The sequence below is a fragment of the Parasteatoda tepidariorum genome, chromosome 12 (assembly GCF_982258835.1).
Source record: "Parasteatoda tepidariorum strain Cologne lab strain chromosome 12, Ptep-v5.0, whole genome shotgun sequence".
NCBI lineage: Eukaryota > Metazoa > Arthropoda > Arachnida > Araneae > Theridiidae > Parasteatoda > Parasteatoda tepidariorum.
This window is the reverse complement of record NC_141766.1, coordinates 9,654,918-9,672,510: the sequence shown is the minus strand read 5'-3', so window position 1 is coordinate 9,672,510 and position 17,593 is coordinate 9,654,918. Positions and strand designations below refer to the sequence as shown.

Below are 17,593 nucleotides of genomic sequence, written 5' to 3'. Positions count from 1 at the left end.
TATCGCTGCTTCAAAACTGAAACGACACATCTGCAGGCATAATACGTTTGCAGATATGTCGTTTTAGTTTTGAACCAGCGATATTATTAAGTAGGTACGATTGTTATTTTTTAGATTTATTGATGTATTAGATCAAATTATTCTGCTGTGGCAAAGGTTTGTAAATTCTTATAAAGTTTTATGTGTCACAAGAAATTTTCTGAAATTAGAGTTGTTAAAATCCTTGTAAAATAAAAGAAGTAGGTACGATTGTTATTTTTTAGATTTATTGATGTATTAGATCAAATTATTCTGCTGTGGCAAAGGTTTGTAAATTCTTATAAAGTTTTATGTGTCACAAGAAATTTTCTGAAATTAGAGTTGTTAAAATCCTTGTAAAATAAAAGAAAATATATATTTTGGCGAAATAACTAATTATATTGATTTTTCAAATTTTGTAAAAGTGGAGAAACTTAACATCATTGGAAATTGATCATTAATCATCCATTATTTCGATGGAAATTATCTTTAATTTTGCAAACATTCAATTGTATAATTGATTTATATCTGCACGATGCATTCTCACAAAAAAGTAATCTACGTGTGAAGTCGTATTACTACTCAAAATATTTGCTACTTAACAATTTATTCGTGGCTGGTTTACGCAGTTGGTTGGTCGTCGGCCTTCTGAGCCCAAGTCTGCGGGTTCGATCCCCGGCCCAGACACCGGATTTTCGGGATGCAGAAAATCCTCAGCGACCATGTCGTATGATTATGCAGCATGTAAAAAACCCCTGGAGTGCCTTATTGGCTTTTGGCATTTCTGGCGAAATTAAATTCCTAGTGCACTTTAGCATCCAAATAGAGTCTCGGTGCAGCCATCTAGTGTGGCAGAAACTAGACGTCCAAATTAACAGGGCCAACGGTATCTCACCCATTGTGGATACCACTTCTATAGTAGAGAACGCACTAGGTCTGCTCACCGGGAAGACTGATTGTGCAGCTCATAGGAAATAAGTAAAACAATTTATATTAAATATAAATGTTTTATTAATTTCCCATAACAAAACGAAAGAAGTAGAAATGTTTCCATAAATCTTTTTCTAGGGATAAAATTTTATTAAAATCAACTTATTATGTTATCCTATGGCATTTTATTAATTTTGCTGTCTATGGTTCTTATAACATCAATTACATTTTGATAATACTATGATATGTTTGTTGTCTATGATTTTTATAATATAAAATGTATTTTGATAATATAATGATTCAATGATATTTATTCAATGATTAATCATGCAATGAAATAAAAAATCCTTTGAAATACTCAATTTGTTATTACAGATTGGCAGCTATGCTGGCTTGGCGATAATTGTTGTTTGCCAGACGATGGAATTTTTTATTTTTCCAGATATTTTTCGAAATGTTCCCTGGCAGCTCTATCTTGCAGTTGTTCTTCTTCCCTGTCTAGGGTTTTCTCTTGGATACAGCTCAGCTTGGGTATGTCGACAGAAACCTCAAGTAAGACGAACGATTTCGATTGAAAGTGGCGTTCAGAATGTTGGCACGGCCCTAACAGTAGCATCCTTATCGTTTGATTTTAATGTAAGTTAAATTCACATTAATATTGAATTATTATTTTTAATGGTGAGCACTTGGGATTTATTGTCCCATTGGCCTCTTAATGGCAGAACTGCTGCTCTCTTTTCGTTACCCAGTAGGCACCTGTGGCGAAGCCACGGTGGTGGAGCAGCGTCGCCCACGTCACACAACCACAAACCCGTTGATAGGGCGGGTCACATTCACACAATCACACAAAGGAGAAAGAAAGAGAACACAGAGAGAAAGAAACATCCATGCCCTGAGCGGGATTCGAACCCGCAACCATCGGCTCCGCAGTCAGGCACGCTAACCACTCGGCCACCTAATCAGCATATTGAAATTTTTTTCCCAATGGCAGGCATCGAACTTTATTCGTTTCACCTTAGAAGATCCCAGAGTTGTTACTCATTTCGCGTTACTCAGTGGGCACCTGTGAACCATAGTCACGGAGGCGAGTAACACTGCCCACGCCACACTGCCACAAACCCGTTTATAGGGTGGGCCACATTCATACATCACACACAACAGAAGACAACACAAGAGAGAGAAACATCCATGCCCAGAACGGGATTCGAACCCGCAGCCATTGGCTTCGCAGTCAGGCGCGCTAAATGCTCGGCCACCTGGCCGGCACATATTGAAATATAAACATCATTAAAAAGTATGCGGTTGAAATACTCAACAAAAATGAATCGACAATGCAAATGTCAATGTTAACAGACTAATTTCATAATTTTGAACCCAATCCAGAAGGCAAGGAAACTCCTAGATAAAGTATTGGGAGAAATTTGCCTTTGCGGTGGACTTTTTAATGGAACTAACCAGCATTAGCCTTACATGGTGAGGAAAATCACGAAAACCTCCCACGGATAGCCTGACAGCAAGGGGATTCTAACCCATGATCCGCCTACCATTGGGGATATTTTACATCAGCACTGTCATCGGTGTGAGCCGGGTGCGGAATTAGTATCGACCAGCCATTACTGGATAATATTAATGCCTTATTCTTATACACTCTCAGAAATAAAACTGTCACTTTTGACGATTCAATAATCCTTAAGCTGAATTTCGCTATTTTGAGAGTCAGTTCGTCACGAAATCACATGATATATGATAGAACGCGAACTCTCAAATATATGACGAAAATGTTTCTTCAACTCTGGACAAAACTAGAATGAAGTCTATACAATCGATAATAAAGTAACGAAACGAGTCAACCAGCTGTATGGTGGTCAAGGAGTTGGCCTCGTACCTGGTTCGAATCCCGCTTAAGGCATGTGTGTAATTTATATCTCAGTTCTTTATCAGCCCTACTCGTGTTGTTTAGGCAATGCTGTTTCCCTTATACAGTGCCCACGATAAAGTGGTTATTAGAAAAGTTAGATACCTTAGACTGTACGAGTTTTTTTTCCCCCTATTTTTTTGGAAAAGAATAGAATGACAAAATATTTCTTTCATTTTCACGAAATTCCTTTTCCTTGAAGAACTGCCGATATGAATTTTGTCAATTATTTCACCACTTTGGTAAAATGTTTGTTTGGAGCATATACCAGGAAATGGTTTCATCAGGAACGAAGCAAGTTTCGTAATATTTGCGAGTGTATTTTACAGTGTAACCAACCATATGCTCCTGAGCTCGTAATTTTGAAGAGTTTTAAAATGACGCTTAACATGCTCTTCCGATTACTTCTCTGCAACTATATAAGCGTTTTTAAAATTATGTCAAATTTTATAACTAAGAAAACTCGTAAGTAACACGTAAGGTAATAATAGTCACAACCGTTCCCCATTTCCCAATATCAGTAAAACAATTAAATTTTCTTATCGTCTTAAAACTATTGCAGAAACTCCATTCTTTTTCTAAAAATGTTTAGTTTGTTAATCTGTTTGAAAAAGTGTCAAGGTTCTGTCTTAATTGCATTGATAACGATTCCCACAAAAACAAATTAAGAATATGAAAATTGTTGCAAACTCATTACTTAGACGCGAAAACCAGAAATAAAATGTGGTCGCTCGTCCGCTTTAGAAAACTGCTGAAGCGAATAATTTCACAATCAGTTACATTAATTGTCTCATTGTGAACGTAAGCAATTATTTATATCATTGTTATTTCTCTTCCAAAGCAATCATTTATTTAACTTATGTAAATTGAATAAATTGTTTTGTTAGAAATCGTAAAAGTTTTTGTACCAATAAATTATCCGAAATAAAGAAAATATTGATATCGCTCAGTAACTACTCTAAATTTATTTTTATACTAGATATCGTTATCGATGCGTTGTAACCTTTGTCACGCAAAAAGATGGCTGGTTTCCTTCACATCCACAAGGTTTATTTTAATCCTTATGAATTATGTAAATAATACTAATGATCAGAAGCAGGAAACTTAACGAAATTATATGAGATTTGGAAAAAAGAATTTCCTAACTTTAACATATTTCAATAGATCATTTTTTTAAAAAAAACAAACAGCAAAGCGTCACAAAAAGAATTGATAGATGTTTTTTAAATCATTAATGAATTTAGAATATTTTCATACACAGGATGTTTATGAAATAATTTATCCGACGTATGAACCTTTGGTTTGTGGGAATCGCAAAGAATGCGATTCGTTTCTTTATTGTTATTTATCATCCAAAGCAATTATTAATTAACTTATGCAAATTGAATGAATTTTTTTCTTGGAAATCGTGAATGTTTTTGTACTAATAAATTATCGGAAACAAAGAAAATGTTGATATCGCTCAGTAACTACACTAAATTTATTTTTAAACTAGATATCGTTATCGATGCGTTATAGCCTTTGTCACGCAAAAATATGGTTAGTTTCCTTCACATCCACAAGGTTTGTTTTAATCCTTATGAATAATTGAACGGTATGCTCGTCAGGTTTTATACGTCTGTAAAGTTATTTTAAATCACTTTACACACAATCTTTATACGTATAATATGTGGACTAAAACATAACTAGTGTCTGCCATGCTTTAGGAGTTAAAAGTTTCGAAATCATTTTAATAAGTAACAAGTCAAAACAATAAGCAGGTATTAATTAAATTTAAATAAAATATAGGTATGCTACCCCTCCAACGTTGCAATCTAAATTTACAGAAAAGAATAAGATTAAAATTGGAGTATTTTAATTATTTTAAAACTATCGTAGACTTACAAGGGTGTATTTTGCGATGTTTTATATCTTCTCAAGCAAATCTGTTGCTAAGCAACCATTGGAAAAATCTGTTATCAACGGAAGAATTTTTTCAAACTCTTCTCAGTTGCCAAATAGTGAAAAAGAATTTAATAAATTTTCCCCGGAAAAGTGATTTATTTCGAGAAATTTTTCCTCACTATCTAGGGGTGTCTCTTTGGTAGGGTCTAAATTGTACTGCCCTACCAATTTTCTAATAAAATACAATTAACCTTCCTTTTACGTTCGCTATCTTGTAAAAGTTTCTAAAAACTTTTGTATTTTCAACTTTTAAATACCGTGAATAGACCAGCAGACAAATTTCAATAACTTTGTTTTAGTGTAGACCATCGGTTTCCAAATGGTGCTCCGCGGAATCCTATGGTTCCGTGGAAGAGTTAAAAGGGTTTCGAGGGTTAATAATGCTTTAATTTTTTTTTTTTTTTTTTTTTACATCTTTGAAATATGTAATTGCATTTAGATCCAGTCAATAATCCATTATTTAATTCTTATTTTGATTGCCTTTATGAAATTATAAAGAAAAATAAATAAGAAACTGAATATATAATAAAGACAATATTATAATATATAAGGACAAAATATTGCAATAGTATTTCACATTGCGCTAATCAGATCAAGATAAAATAACTTAATTCTTTAATAAAGAAATATTTCCCTAATAATAATTTTAAACGCTGATAACAGTTCTTTTCTTTTTATAACAATATAAATACAAATCGTTAGCTTTACTATATTTATCTGAAAGACAGCTAATTCAACTGTCTTACATAAAACCTAATTTAAGATAATTAATAATAAAACGATTAAAAAATTTAATTCTTGGAATATAATTCTTATCGAATACAATACTTATTCATGGTATATAATACTTATGAAATACAATACTTATTCATGGAATATAATACTTATGGAACTTATGAAATATAAAAAAAAGTTAAAATGTCAAAATGAAGTAGTTTTTTAATGGTTAATAAGTACACAATTGTCTTTATTTACTTTAATTAAGCAATCGGGTTTCATTATGCCTCTATCACACGAGAGAAAAATATGTGCAACTGCAAGTGTAAGTGCAACTGTAAGTGAAATTCCTCCGTTCGGAGTTGCCGAAAGGGTTGCTTAATTGCCTGAACGGTTGCATGTAATTGGGTTACCATATTTTGTTATTTATCTTTACTTTTGGCTCATATTTAATTTTATCATATGATTCTATTATATCATAGTTTCTCAACGATGTTCGTAAAGATGCTGTAGAATATTGATTGATTTTGATTTAATTTTTTACATTTGTATTTGTGTTAAGTCTTTTCTTCAGCAGCAAATTAAAATTCTGAAAACTTTATTTCCCCATTAGTGAAGTAGCATAGTATAAAAAGGATTATGATTTCTACCTCATAATATGAGATAATATTAAGATATCATTGAATTTCATGCTGCGTCCCTAAAAAGGTAAGGGGGTGAAAGGGGGATGGACTTAAATACTATCTAGAATTTTGACGATTTTTTTACGTTGATTTGAGTGACTAATGTATAAAACATGGTGCGTAGCATTTTTAAAAAGTGCTTTTTAAGTGAAGTAGCATAGTATAAAAAGGATTATGATTTCTACCTCATAATATAAAATGATATTAAGATATCAATGAATTTCATGTTGTGTCCCTAAAAGGATAAGGGGGTGAAAGGGGGATGGACTTAAATACTATCTAGAATTTTGACGATTTTTTTTTATCTTGATTTGAGTGACTAAGGTATAAAACATGGTGCGTAGCGCTTTTAAAAAGTGCTTAAAGGTGCTTATTTTTGATTTTCATTTTTTAAAGGCCCTTAAAGGTGCTTTTCTTAATAAGTGTTTTTAAAAAGTGCCTTATTTTCCTTTTTCGAAAATGAGATTAATGAAAGGGAATGTCGATTTTCGTACTTTTCACATTTTTCTATTTCACGTTTTCAGAATTCATTCGTCCCGCACTGGACTGATCGTTAAGACACGGTTCCCAGCATATCACCGTAGTCAAGCATCACTGGCTATGGTCAGTGTGCGGGTGGGTGACCACTTGGATCAGTCTGCGTAGGGACCGAGGGTGTGCGGTATGGGTCCTCGTTAAACTGTGCTACCGCAAAGTGCTCAACTTCGTTCGCAGGTCGTCGGACTACCGAGGCGGGGGTGCCATCCCCTCCGCATAGGATCAAAATTGTGATGGCATGTCTTCGGATCATCCTCCGGGATGTTTCCCAGACCGTCGCCAATAGCCCATTGTGCAGCTCTAGTGCGACGTAAATTAACAACAGCAGAATTCATTCAACCATGATCAATTTCAGCGCACCGTCTGTCCATAGCGTATGAAAGCGCCAATCATTTTACAGGTTTGGTGAAATACTTGCGAGTCCGCATGTGCGTCTAGTGAGCTGGGTTCGGTGAGATTCTTGCTCTCTCATGCTGTATTTTGCAAGATATTCTCAATTTCAGGCTTTATTTTCCACCCTCTGAAATCGAACCGAAAAATCTCTTGATCATTTTTTTAATGGCTAATATAATCAAGAAAACAGTTCTTTGTCAAATTCTAGTTATTTTATCATGATCATGTAAAGTCTGAGAATTATTTTGCATTTTGTCAATTTACCTAGAGCTTTAAAATATTTTTTGAGTGCCTAAAATGTTCTTAAAAGTTGCTTATTTTTTGTTGAAAGATTTGGCTCCGCACCCTGTAAAAGCATAGTTTATTTATATATATTTACTATGTAACATGCTAGCTAGGCAAGTGCGGTATCATTATCTATGTAAACACTAAATCGAATGAGAATGAAAACAAGCTGTCTGATTTAATAGTTTAACAATTCGAAAATTTATAAAAAGTTTCATGTGTAGAAAGGACAATTTTATGACTTATACCACTTTATGCAACTGACATTGCTATCTAATCAAGTAAGGCATTTCTTCAAATTTAATTTTTAAGCTTAATTCAAAAACATAGTCCTTTGAAATAATTCTGTAGAAGAAATGATGGTTTAATGTATGAAATATAAAATTTTTGAATTACCTTTCACTCATAAAATATTTATAACATCAAAACTATTAGATCTATCAAATCAATTCTATTTTTTAAATTGAGTCTAAAAAATACATAATAAATAATGTCAGACTTGTCTATACTACAATGTCTCAGAATTTTATTTTCATCAAATTAATTTACATTACATGAAGGGATCATCAATTTGATTCATTTACACATTGCATATCAGGAATATCACTTTTATGAAAATTATTTTTTCCACTTTCTTAGTAAAATTGCTTTTAAATATAAGAGGATTTTCAATGTCATACTTACATTTTATTATTGTAAAATTTAAAACATTCATTATTGGTATAAGATAATTTAATTAAAAATTATAGGATTTATTTTGGGACAAATTTATTGTAATATACAGTATATAGATTAAAATTTATTAATAACTAAGAAAAAAACAATATTTTATTAAGAACATACTTTTTATGTATCATATTATTTTGTTATAGCCTTTTACGTGTTTTGTTTTGCATTTTAAATAATACAAGAATCAATTTAAAAAATAAAACATTTATTGTCAAGTGAAACATTTAGAACATTATTCATTTTTATTTCTTATTTTTTAATTTCTTCCATAAAAACAGTATTACATCTCTTTCCTTCTTTACCAGATAAACCTTACAGGATTATACGAAATATCTGAAATAAAAGAAAGAAATCACTTTCATGATAAAATTTCACCAACACATTATTAGAATAAGGAAGATTAAATGCCATTAATTTGAAATCATTTAAGTCCTTAGGTATCCCTTTTAAACTTATTTTAAGTTTGACAGATATTTTGATTATAGTTCTAAGATTATTCTATACACTAATGAAAGATGGCAGGTGTGTTTAGTTTTGTAGTTCTTATGTTTGGATTGAAATTTGTTTCAAGAAAAATAAATTGTATTTATAAACGAAGACTCTTAAAAATGTAAGTATATTGAAAAATTAGTAAGGTACACTTACATACTTACTGTCATTATAGAAAAGCTAAGTATCAAGAGATAAATGTGAAGTATAAATAAAAAGTAAAGTATCATTAGTTAACTTTGAATAATTATAAACAAAATATTATGCAAATCATCATACACAAAAAAAAAAAAAAATAGAAGGGATGAATGTAGAAACAGACAAGGTGATTGGGAATTTGCATTTTTAATAATTACTTTTTATATATAATATACTACCTTTCTTGTAATACTTTTCAATAATTACTGGAAAATGGGGTAACTTTGTGAGAAACAAGGTAAATATTTACCACACATATTTTCTAACTTGTTTTAAAATGAGATTTTCAAAAATTAAAAGAATTCTTAGGGAAGAATAAAATAATTATTTCACTAATAATTATAAAATTTTCAAATAATCGGACACATGCTTTTACAATCAACAGAAACAAAGATTAAAATTTAAAAATAAAGAAATATAATCATTATTATATTTTATGTTATAATACTGAAACAAAGTTTGGCGAGTTGCTTGGCGAATATTTCAAAGTAAAGCTTTTCGCCAGTATAATTCTTTACATATATAAAAATAGAAATTATTTCTATTTAAAGTAATTAAAACTTTGATCGGAACAAATTATAATAAGTTTTAATTTTATTAGCTTAAAATAAATAAATATTTTAAAAGAAAATTTATCGCAAAAATAATGTACTATACTCACCGATACTAAAATCGTGTGCAGGTTCCTGTTATGGTAGTACATCAACTGCATTGAGATGGTCATCTCATAGTGCGAAAGTATTTTTAATGCTTTCATTTTAAAGGAAATGTTATTATTAAACTAAAAACTTGTTCCGTCTCATCTATAAAAAAATTTCATCCGATCATCCTCTTCCTAACGTCGCCGCCATTTTTATTTACATTTGTATATGTCATCACATAAAATTGAAACGTCATAAAAAGCAAACGATCTGATTGGTTCATGAAAGAAATTGCCTGAACGGTTGCAGATATTTCGCGCAACCGTAATTTCTATATCACACGAGCAATTTTTGGAGAAATTTCACTTACAGTTGCACTTACACTTGCAGTTGCACATATTTTCTCTCGTGTGATATAGCCATTATTTACGGTTCCGTAGAAGAAGAAAATTGGGAACCGCTGGTGTAGGCATTATATATACAAAATGCTTGAGTCAATATAATAATAAGCCACAGGTCAGAGCAGTGTTTTTGATAAAGCACAATACGATTTTCACTTAGGTAGTAAATGTCTCTGTGTGTTATGCTGTTATCTCGCTAAAATTCCAAAGAAATATATCGCTCTGGAAACAATACTGAGGAACAGTTTAAAGTAAAACTTTCGTCTTTATTATTCATAATTAAGTCATCATTGATATTTGTTAATTTGACAACGTCACATTAAATAATACGCAAGTTTGAAAAGGAAATAATATCAAAAAATTGAATAATCCCCCCCCCCAGCTAGTAACCTTTTACATAATGAACTTCCATTGTAATCTACATTTAGTTATGATGAATTAAAGGGACCACGTGCGGTTATTTTGATTGGTCAAGAATAAATGCGAAATAAATAGTTTGGTAAAAGTAGCATGTCTATTTTTAAGTTACAAAAAAATATTTATTTACTTCTTCAAACGCTAATTTAAATTTAGAAAGAAAAAAAGTCTCGTAATTGGAATAACAAATTATTTTGGCCTATTTCAATTAACCTTGGTCTTAAGCTGAAAAAAATCATTTGGGCAATAAATTAGGCTTATATTTTTCTTTACATAAAGAAAGAAAGCGCTAAACTCCTGACGTTATACTCTGAGAAAGAAATACTATATTTTTAAGCTACGGGTTAAATTTTGATATTTTTCCAAAAAAAAAAAAATTACGCAATAAAGATCAAAAATAAGAGCATTTAAAAAAATTTTCATTTGTGATTGAGTTGACTAATCAAGCCATTGAATAGCTGAAAAGATGTGCTATATTTCATTCCTTAGAAATATGTATCACAGTGTTACACATTGTATAACACGGTGTTTAGAACACATTGTATAACACAGTGTTTAGAGCACATTGTATAACAGAGTGTTTAGAACACATTTTATAACACATTGTTTAGAACACATTGTATAACACACTGAGAATACATTTAGAACACATTGTATAACACAGTGTTTAGAAGCATACAGTGATTAGGCTCGTACCAGTAATCATAGGCATCTTGAGAATTTTTGAAAGGCGGCGCAAATTACTGCAGTGTATATAGAGAAAAGTGCGATAAAACCTAAGGGTAAAACCGGGTAAAGATTCGAAGGGCTGTCGGACCTAAACTGTTCAACCTAGAAACTGCTAGATTTAATCAAGATACGAGTATTCACCGTTTAGTTGTATACACTATATCATTCTTAAAAAGTCATAGATGTACTACTTTGTTTATAAATGATTTTTTTTTTCTAAAAAAAGTCAAACCGTCTGATCTTACCCCACTTTTGGGGTAAGATCAGAAGTGGGGTAAGACCGGGGTGTTTAAACGTCAAAAGTGAATCCGATTTTACCCCAGTAGTGAGGTAAAATCGGATTCTCTTTTTATTAACGCTATGGGAAATTTAGAATTCTAGAATTTCACTGAAAAAGTAACAGACCTTCCTATTTTACTTGACAATTTAAGAAAATTATGCATGTAAATTTTTACAAGATGTATTTAACCTTTTCAGGAAGTCATAAATGTGTTCGTACGGAACCAGAATCAGGATGGAAAAAAATAAAAAGCGGTAGCTTAAGTTTGGAGAATGCTTATTTTTTATAATTTAACAGTTTTATTTTTGCTTTCACTTTAATTCTAACATATCTAATTAATGTTAGTTCAAAGTGTAAATATATCATTTTTACTTTGAATTAAGTAGTGATATATTAAGTAAATCAAACTATTATTGCTCCTCCTCCCAAATAAACTGATATAAAAATATTTTGCCTACCAGATTTATGTATTTATTTTTACCCTGATTGCCGCCACCCTGAGAATGCAAATTTGACTGTCTCGAAGAGGTTAAGGTCGTGACTCCCGATGACTGAGACTTCGCGCTCTTCTGCACAACGGTCCATGGTTCGATCCTCTGGCCGGGCAAGATTGACTCAGCCTCGATAAAATGAGTACCAGGCAGGCTTGGGGACTAAACCCTGGGTCAAAAAAACTGAGATGGTCACTATAAGCCTTGATCCTCTATGGACTGTCCCTCCTTTAGTTTTATTTAAGGCCGTATTCAAGGCAAAAAATCTCATTGCAAAAGTTGTGAAGAAAGGGGAACTAGTTGCGCCATCTCTTAGCAGTATTCAGAAATACAAAAATAATCCTGGGATTTTAAGAGACGCGTAAGTAGCGACGAATTCAATTTCAATGATGCAATTTCTTCATCGCCTGGCATGCGACGCCGACCATACAAGGCACAAAACGCGTATGAGAAGCGACGCCGACAGAAAAAGAGTTAATTTTGAGATTTTCCTTATAAAAATTGGTTTAAAAATTTAGCATTGTAAATGTCACATTTTTAACTACGATATTTCTCTTTGTTTTAGGATTTAGACAAAGTGCTTCTTTTCCCATGGTTGTATGCTTTCTCCATGACTGGTGTCTGTATTGTAATTTCGGCATTATACCAAATTTATGTACGTTACAGTGATATATCTAAATCTGTTGAAACACTTCCTGGTAAGCTGAATATATTGAACAATATTATTTTAACGTTATAATGACAGTTCGCGAGTATGCAAGTAGTTTATCTGCTATTATATGAAATCTGCAAGTAGATTATAATGTATACAATGCATGTAATTAAAGTATAATGTAGAATTCGAATGATAATTAAGTTTACTAAGTGTCCTAAATTAAACAGTTTGCAAAAAACTATAAAAAAAAAAAGGATGATAAAGATTGCAAAAAAAAGAAAACAAATTTATGTGACAGGCTATAAATTTCTCCTTCTTAAATTATCTTCAGATAAACGAATTAATTATCAATCAGATAATCAAGATATCAATCAGGTTATCAATTCACATAAACAAAACGAGAACGAGATTTTTGACTAATGACTTGCATTGTTGTTTCTGAGCATTGATCAGTAGCGGAGAGCAGATGTAATAAACTTCAAAACAGGTTTCATTGGAGGTTGGAACTTGAAAGTGTTACAAATAATCATCTTTCAATTCCTCCTGTAATCAAACCTGCCAATACTCAATCCTGCCTGTACCGTGATTTGACAGGTTTCGAATGTTTTTGCTTTTTTCCTCGATTAAATATGAATTTGTGCTCCCCAATGTGAACACTTTTTGTTTTCATTTTTGATGAGGATTCTAAATATACATATTAAGAGCCATCTTTACGGAACACTCCCTAAATAAAGTGTATCAAAATCAATGTAATCTTGACAATGTTTTTTTAAAGAAAAATTCAGTAAAATTACAAAAAATATTTTTAAAAAAATCTTTAATATCTTGCAACACAATTTTATTTAATACAATACAGAAACTTTATCTAATGGTTTAACAAGATTCTAGTAACAAATAAAGAGATTTGTTACCTCGTAGAATAAATTAGCAATTAATAATTTCAAATGTTTTTCAGTTATTATTTTTTTTAAATATTCTAAATGAAATACTGAAAATAATTTATTGTTTTCATTCAGCCGAAAGAGAAGTTGCAGAAATACGTTATGCTGAAGAAGGTGGGAAATCAAACAAGGGCTACGTTGGTGATTCTACTAAAATGTGATGAACCAGAACAACAAGGTTAGTATAATCATTCTATGATCTATATATAAAAAAATTTAACTAATGAAATCAAACGATAATTTTAAAATGCAATTCAACTTTCGATTACAAAAAGAAAAAAATCGTTTTCATTATATGATTGCAATCAAAAAATTAATCGTATTTTACATTTGTAAAATATTTGAAATCATACCCAATTGAAAAACACACATTGATATATTTTGCAAATTGATTGGGAAAAGTTTTTTTCAATTGTTTTTAGTCACTATTTGCTATTTATTATCCTTATAATCCTAAAAATTTTGAGCTATTAGGTATGCAAATTTTTACCTCTCCTTCCACAATGTTCCTTAATTTCCAAATCCAAATTTTAAACGAAATCGATTGAATAAATCCCGAAAAATAAATGATAAAAAAAGTCACACTTTTAAGTCACGTAATGGAATAGATTTCTTAAAGTCAGATTAATGAATTTTAAAAATCGAGACAACAATCTTAAATTTTTCCATCATATTTTTACTAAAAACTTCGAAAGTTCTATCAAATATATTTGCATGATGTCCCACGATCATTAATTAACCTTAATTATAAAGGAGATTACTAAAAAAAAACAGAGTCAAAAATATATACTATGTGTAACACAAAATTATTAGTTAATGAAGGCAAAAGAACATCCTCAAAATCCAACGAGCCACTGTCGAGATCGATAAGTAAAAAAAGGAGTATTAAAATCATCAAAAACTAGTTTATTTGTCGAATGGAGCTGAAAAGTCACATCTGAAACCACCTTCTAGTTTAATACTGAAAACAAACTTGTTTTTGATTATTTTAATCTTTCCTTTGTTGTTGACGTATGCCTGTTTAGGCAGAGGGGGTGCTATTGTTCTTGTTTTCCAGTGGAGCTATCAATGGCCAATCTTTCCTTTGATTGACCTTAATAATAATTCGTCAAATTTTAGAAAAAAAAAATTTCCCTCTCCCTTATATATTGTGTATAAAAACCCTAGTAGCAAAATAACTTGGACCCTCATTGGAACAACATTCCCCAATCTTGGCTCAATAAGGGTTCAAAGGGCCTATTTTTTTCCGATATGGACCCCATATAGAATTCCCCCATATAGAACTATTCACCCGATATTTTATTGCCACTTTACAACCAACATCGGCCCTATATAGAATTGTCAGATTCACCCGATATTTTATAGTCATTATTCAGCCAATATAAAACCTATGTTGGCCCTATATAGGCCGATAATGACACGGTATAGGACCAATATTTTAAAATCTAGACATCCCAATATTGGTCCCTCAGAGCACGTTCACATATTGAGCCGATTTTGGGCCCAAGGTATAATTGTTGCTAGGAAGGCAGACGCATCTAAGGATAAGAGTTGGACAATCTTTAATGAAAACCCCAACTATGTTCGAAATGCCCCAAAAAAAGCAGCTTTGGCTGGTTTTAGACTTTTAGCTGGGCATGACTGTCTGAGGTTTCACCTCTTTCGTATCTGCGTAGTCGATTCACCTGACAGTTCTCTTCTTGACTCCAGTTTTCCTGTGATTGCTGAACATTTAAACGTGTGGCCAGCACTTCTGAATTTTAATTGCACAATTGAAAAATACTGGAGAACACGAGCATTAACGGCATAGGTGCTATTGTTTGCAATAGCTTGTGGCATTTGCTAAATGAATAAGTATATTGAGTATCTTTTACTTCATTTCTTTTATAAAGATTCTAAAAATATATAATAAAGATGGAAATAAACGTTCTAAAACTTTCAAATATTCATTATTTTTAATCTTTACAGGTCAGGTGATATGAGAACAATACTCAGAAAAATGGAACCAAATTATTAGTTTGAAACACATAATGAAAATGAAGAATGTGATGAATACCATCAACTAGAAAGAGCAAAATATTATTCATTTGAAGCTAACAATTTTATTCAGTTATACCTAAGTGTTCCTTCATTTCGTTATTGTAATCGTGCATATATGTTTACACTTTCATATTTGTCATTTCATATGAGATAGTGATGCTTTTAACGAGTAACACGTTTACAATTCATCACAATAGATGTTATGTGATAGTATTTTTTCGTTTAAATTAAGTGCCTTTTTCATAACACTTTGTATTATACGTTTATTTTGTATTATGTAAATAGCTCTAATGTAACTCTGTAACCTCAATCATTTTTTCAATTGGATCTGAAAGTATTTATTAAATTTCTTATACTTGTGTACTTTTGAATTCATATTTTTGACCTTACAGTTATATAAGTGCCAGTAAACTTTATATTCATTTTTCTTTACCGTCAAAATCATATACTAGGAAATATGACAAACGAAGCAACCATAAAAAGAATTGGTGATCAAATCACGTAATGTCCCATTGACATTCTATTAAGTTAAATGTCCAAATGAAGATAGCTTTGTGCTATCTATGAATAAGCACAAATTTATGCGCAAAATGGACAAACTATATTTTTGATTCTATAAACAAGAACTTTTTTCGACACTTTTTTTGTTATTTTGACTCTTAGGAAAGTTCTTGTTTATAGAATCGAATCTATAATATGTTAATTTTTGCCTTTTTATAAAGAAATATATTCACGTTGCTTTGCTTTATTCATTAGCCTAAGTGGTTCGAAATACTTTAAACAAAGCAAAACTCTTATAAAAACACACTTGTAATCTCAATATGTGTCCCAAATAAAGGTGGGCAACCCTACTTTGGGACAAAACATTTAAAAAATAGGAGTCCTGTGCAATCAATACGATATTTATTTAAGTTTTGATATGCTTTAAATATTCATTTATCACTAAACTTGGAAATACAGTAATACTTTCTACTAATACATTCTCGGGACCAAAAGTTTTGTCCTTTAAATGGAGGCATCCGTTATTCAGAAAGTACATAAAAACTAAATTATGTAATTCAATTGAAAATTCAGACTCACAGATTTTAACTTTTTATGCAGTCTGCTTCGCATTACGTATCTACTAGTTTTTCTTCGCCATAAATAGTAATAATTATCCTTTAAATAGACGGTTCCTTTATTTAGAATTGTCCCTTACATGAGGTATTGCTAGAACTAAATGTTGATTTTAGGCGCTAATGATAAGAAACTTCTCTTTATTTTGTGGGGAGAGAAGTTACAGACCATGCCAACCTTTATCTATGAAAAGGTACCCCATCATAGAATCGAGTTAACACGTCTTATATACTAGTGAATTGGAATTGTATTTTTGTAGTGGTAGACACACTACAGTACTCCCCCACCAGAATTATATCTGTGATAGAATTCGATGAACAGATACCACTAGTTGATTTATCGCTGTTTTGTGAGAAGCCGGGAGAGCTGTAGTAAGATCACAGTCGTAGTCGCTCCTGTGTTACCATTAGCAGTCGAGTGTATGCAAGCCGACGTGTGATCGAGACTGAGTAGCAACAGCGCGAGGAGGTGGATAACGTCGCAGTCACAAATAGCAAGTCAACTGTTCAATGTGGACCATCCATTAAAGTAAGGCTGTTCAAATCGAAGTGGGCGTTACTGTCAGGAAAGGCGTGATCAGATTTAAGTGGGAGTTTCTGTCAAGGTAGGCATATTCATATCAAGTCCGGGTCACCAATGTGGGGCAGGTAGCTCTCGACCATGTCAACCGTCATCTATGAAAAGGTACCTCATCATAGAATCGGTTTAACACGTCTTATATACCTACTAGTGAACTGGAATTGTATTTTTGTAGTGGTAGACACATAACAATTTAATTGCAGGAGGAAGGTAAACAAAATGTTCACCTTTATTATCGATTTTCAGATCGAACCTGACACCTCTGAACTAAGAGCCGCAATGCCCTAACCTCATAAAATAGAGTATGTAAAGTTAGAAGGATTTATATAGAGTTAACAAATAGATTTCTTTTTGTTGAACCTTTCGGCCGTTTTGGATATTGCAGCAAAATTTTTGGCTGTTGCTATAAAAGTTTTCCTAAATATTTGCTGCAACAGAACATTACAAATTTTTAATTCCCAGCTA

At 31.7% G+C, this 17,593-nt stretch overlaps 1 protein-coding gene and 1 long non-coding RNA gene across 3 annotated transcripts in view; one reads left to right on the top strand and one right to left on the bottom strand.

Annotated features, from left to right (window-relative positions):
* Positions 1–15,796, top strand: part of LOC107452673 (ileal sodium/bile acid cotransporter) — an 82,245-nt gene extending 66,449 nt beyond the window's left edge. For both annotated transcript variants that reach the window (XM_043040012.3, XM_016069226.4), the window contains exons 4-7: positions 1,324–1,584; positions 12,363–12,495; positions 13,469–13,571; positions 15,362–15,796. In XM_043040012.3, coding sequence (XP_042895946.1) covers positions 1,324–1,584; positions 12,363–12,495; positions 13,469–13,554 — 480 coding nt within the window. In that variant the 3' untranslated portion in view covers positions 13,555–13,571; positions 15,362–15,796. The remainder of the gene's footprint in view (positions 1–1,323; positions 1,585–12,362; positions 12,496–13,468; positions 13,572–15,361) is intronic.
* LOC147800943 (uncharacterized) lies at positions 8,340–9,697 on the bottom strand. The gene is made up of 2 exons (XR_015430866.1): positions 9,500–9,697; positions 8,340–8,484 (listed from the first exon to the last, which is right to left on the bottom strand). It is a non-coding gene; the product is annotated as an uncharacterized LOC147800943 (long non-coding RNA).
* Positions 15,797–17,593: the final 1,797 nt, after the last annotated feature.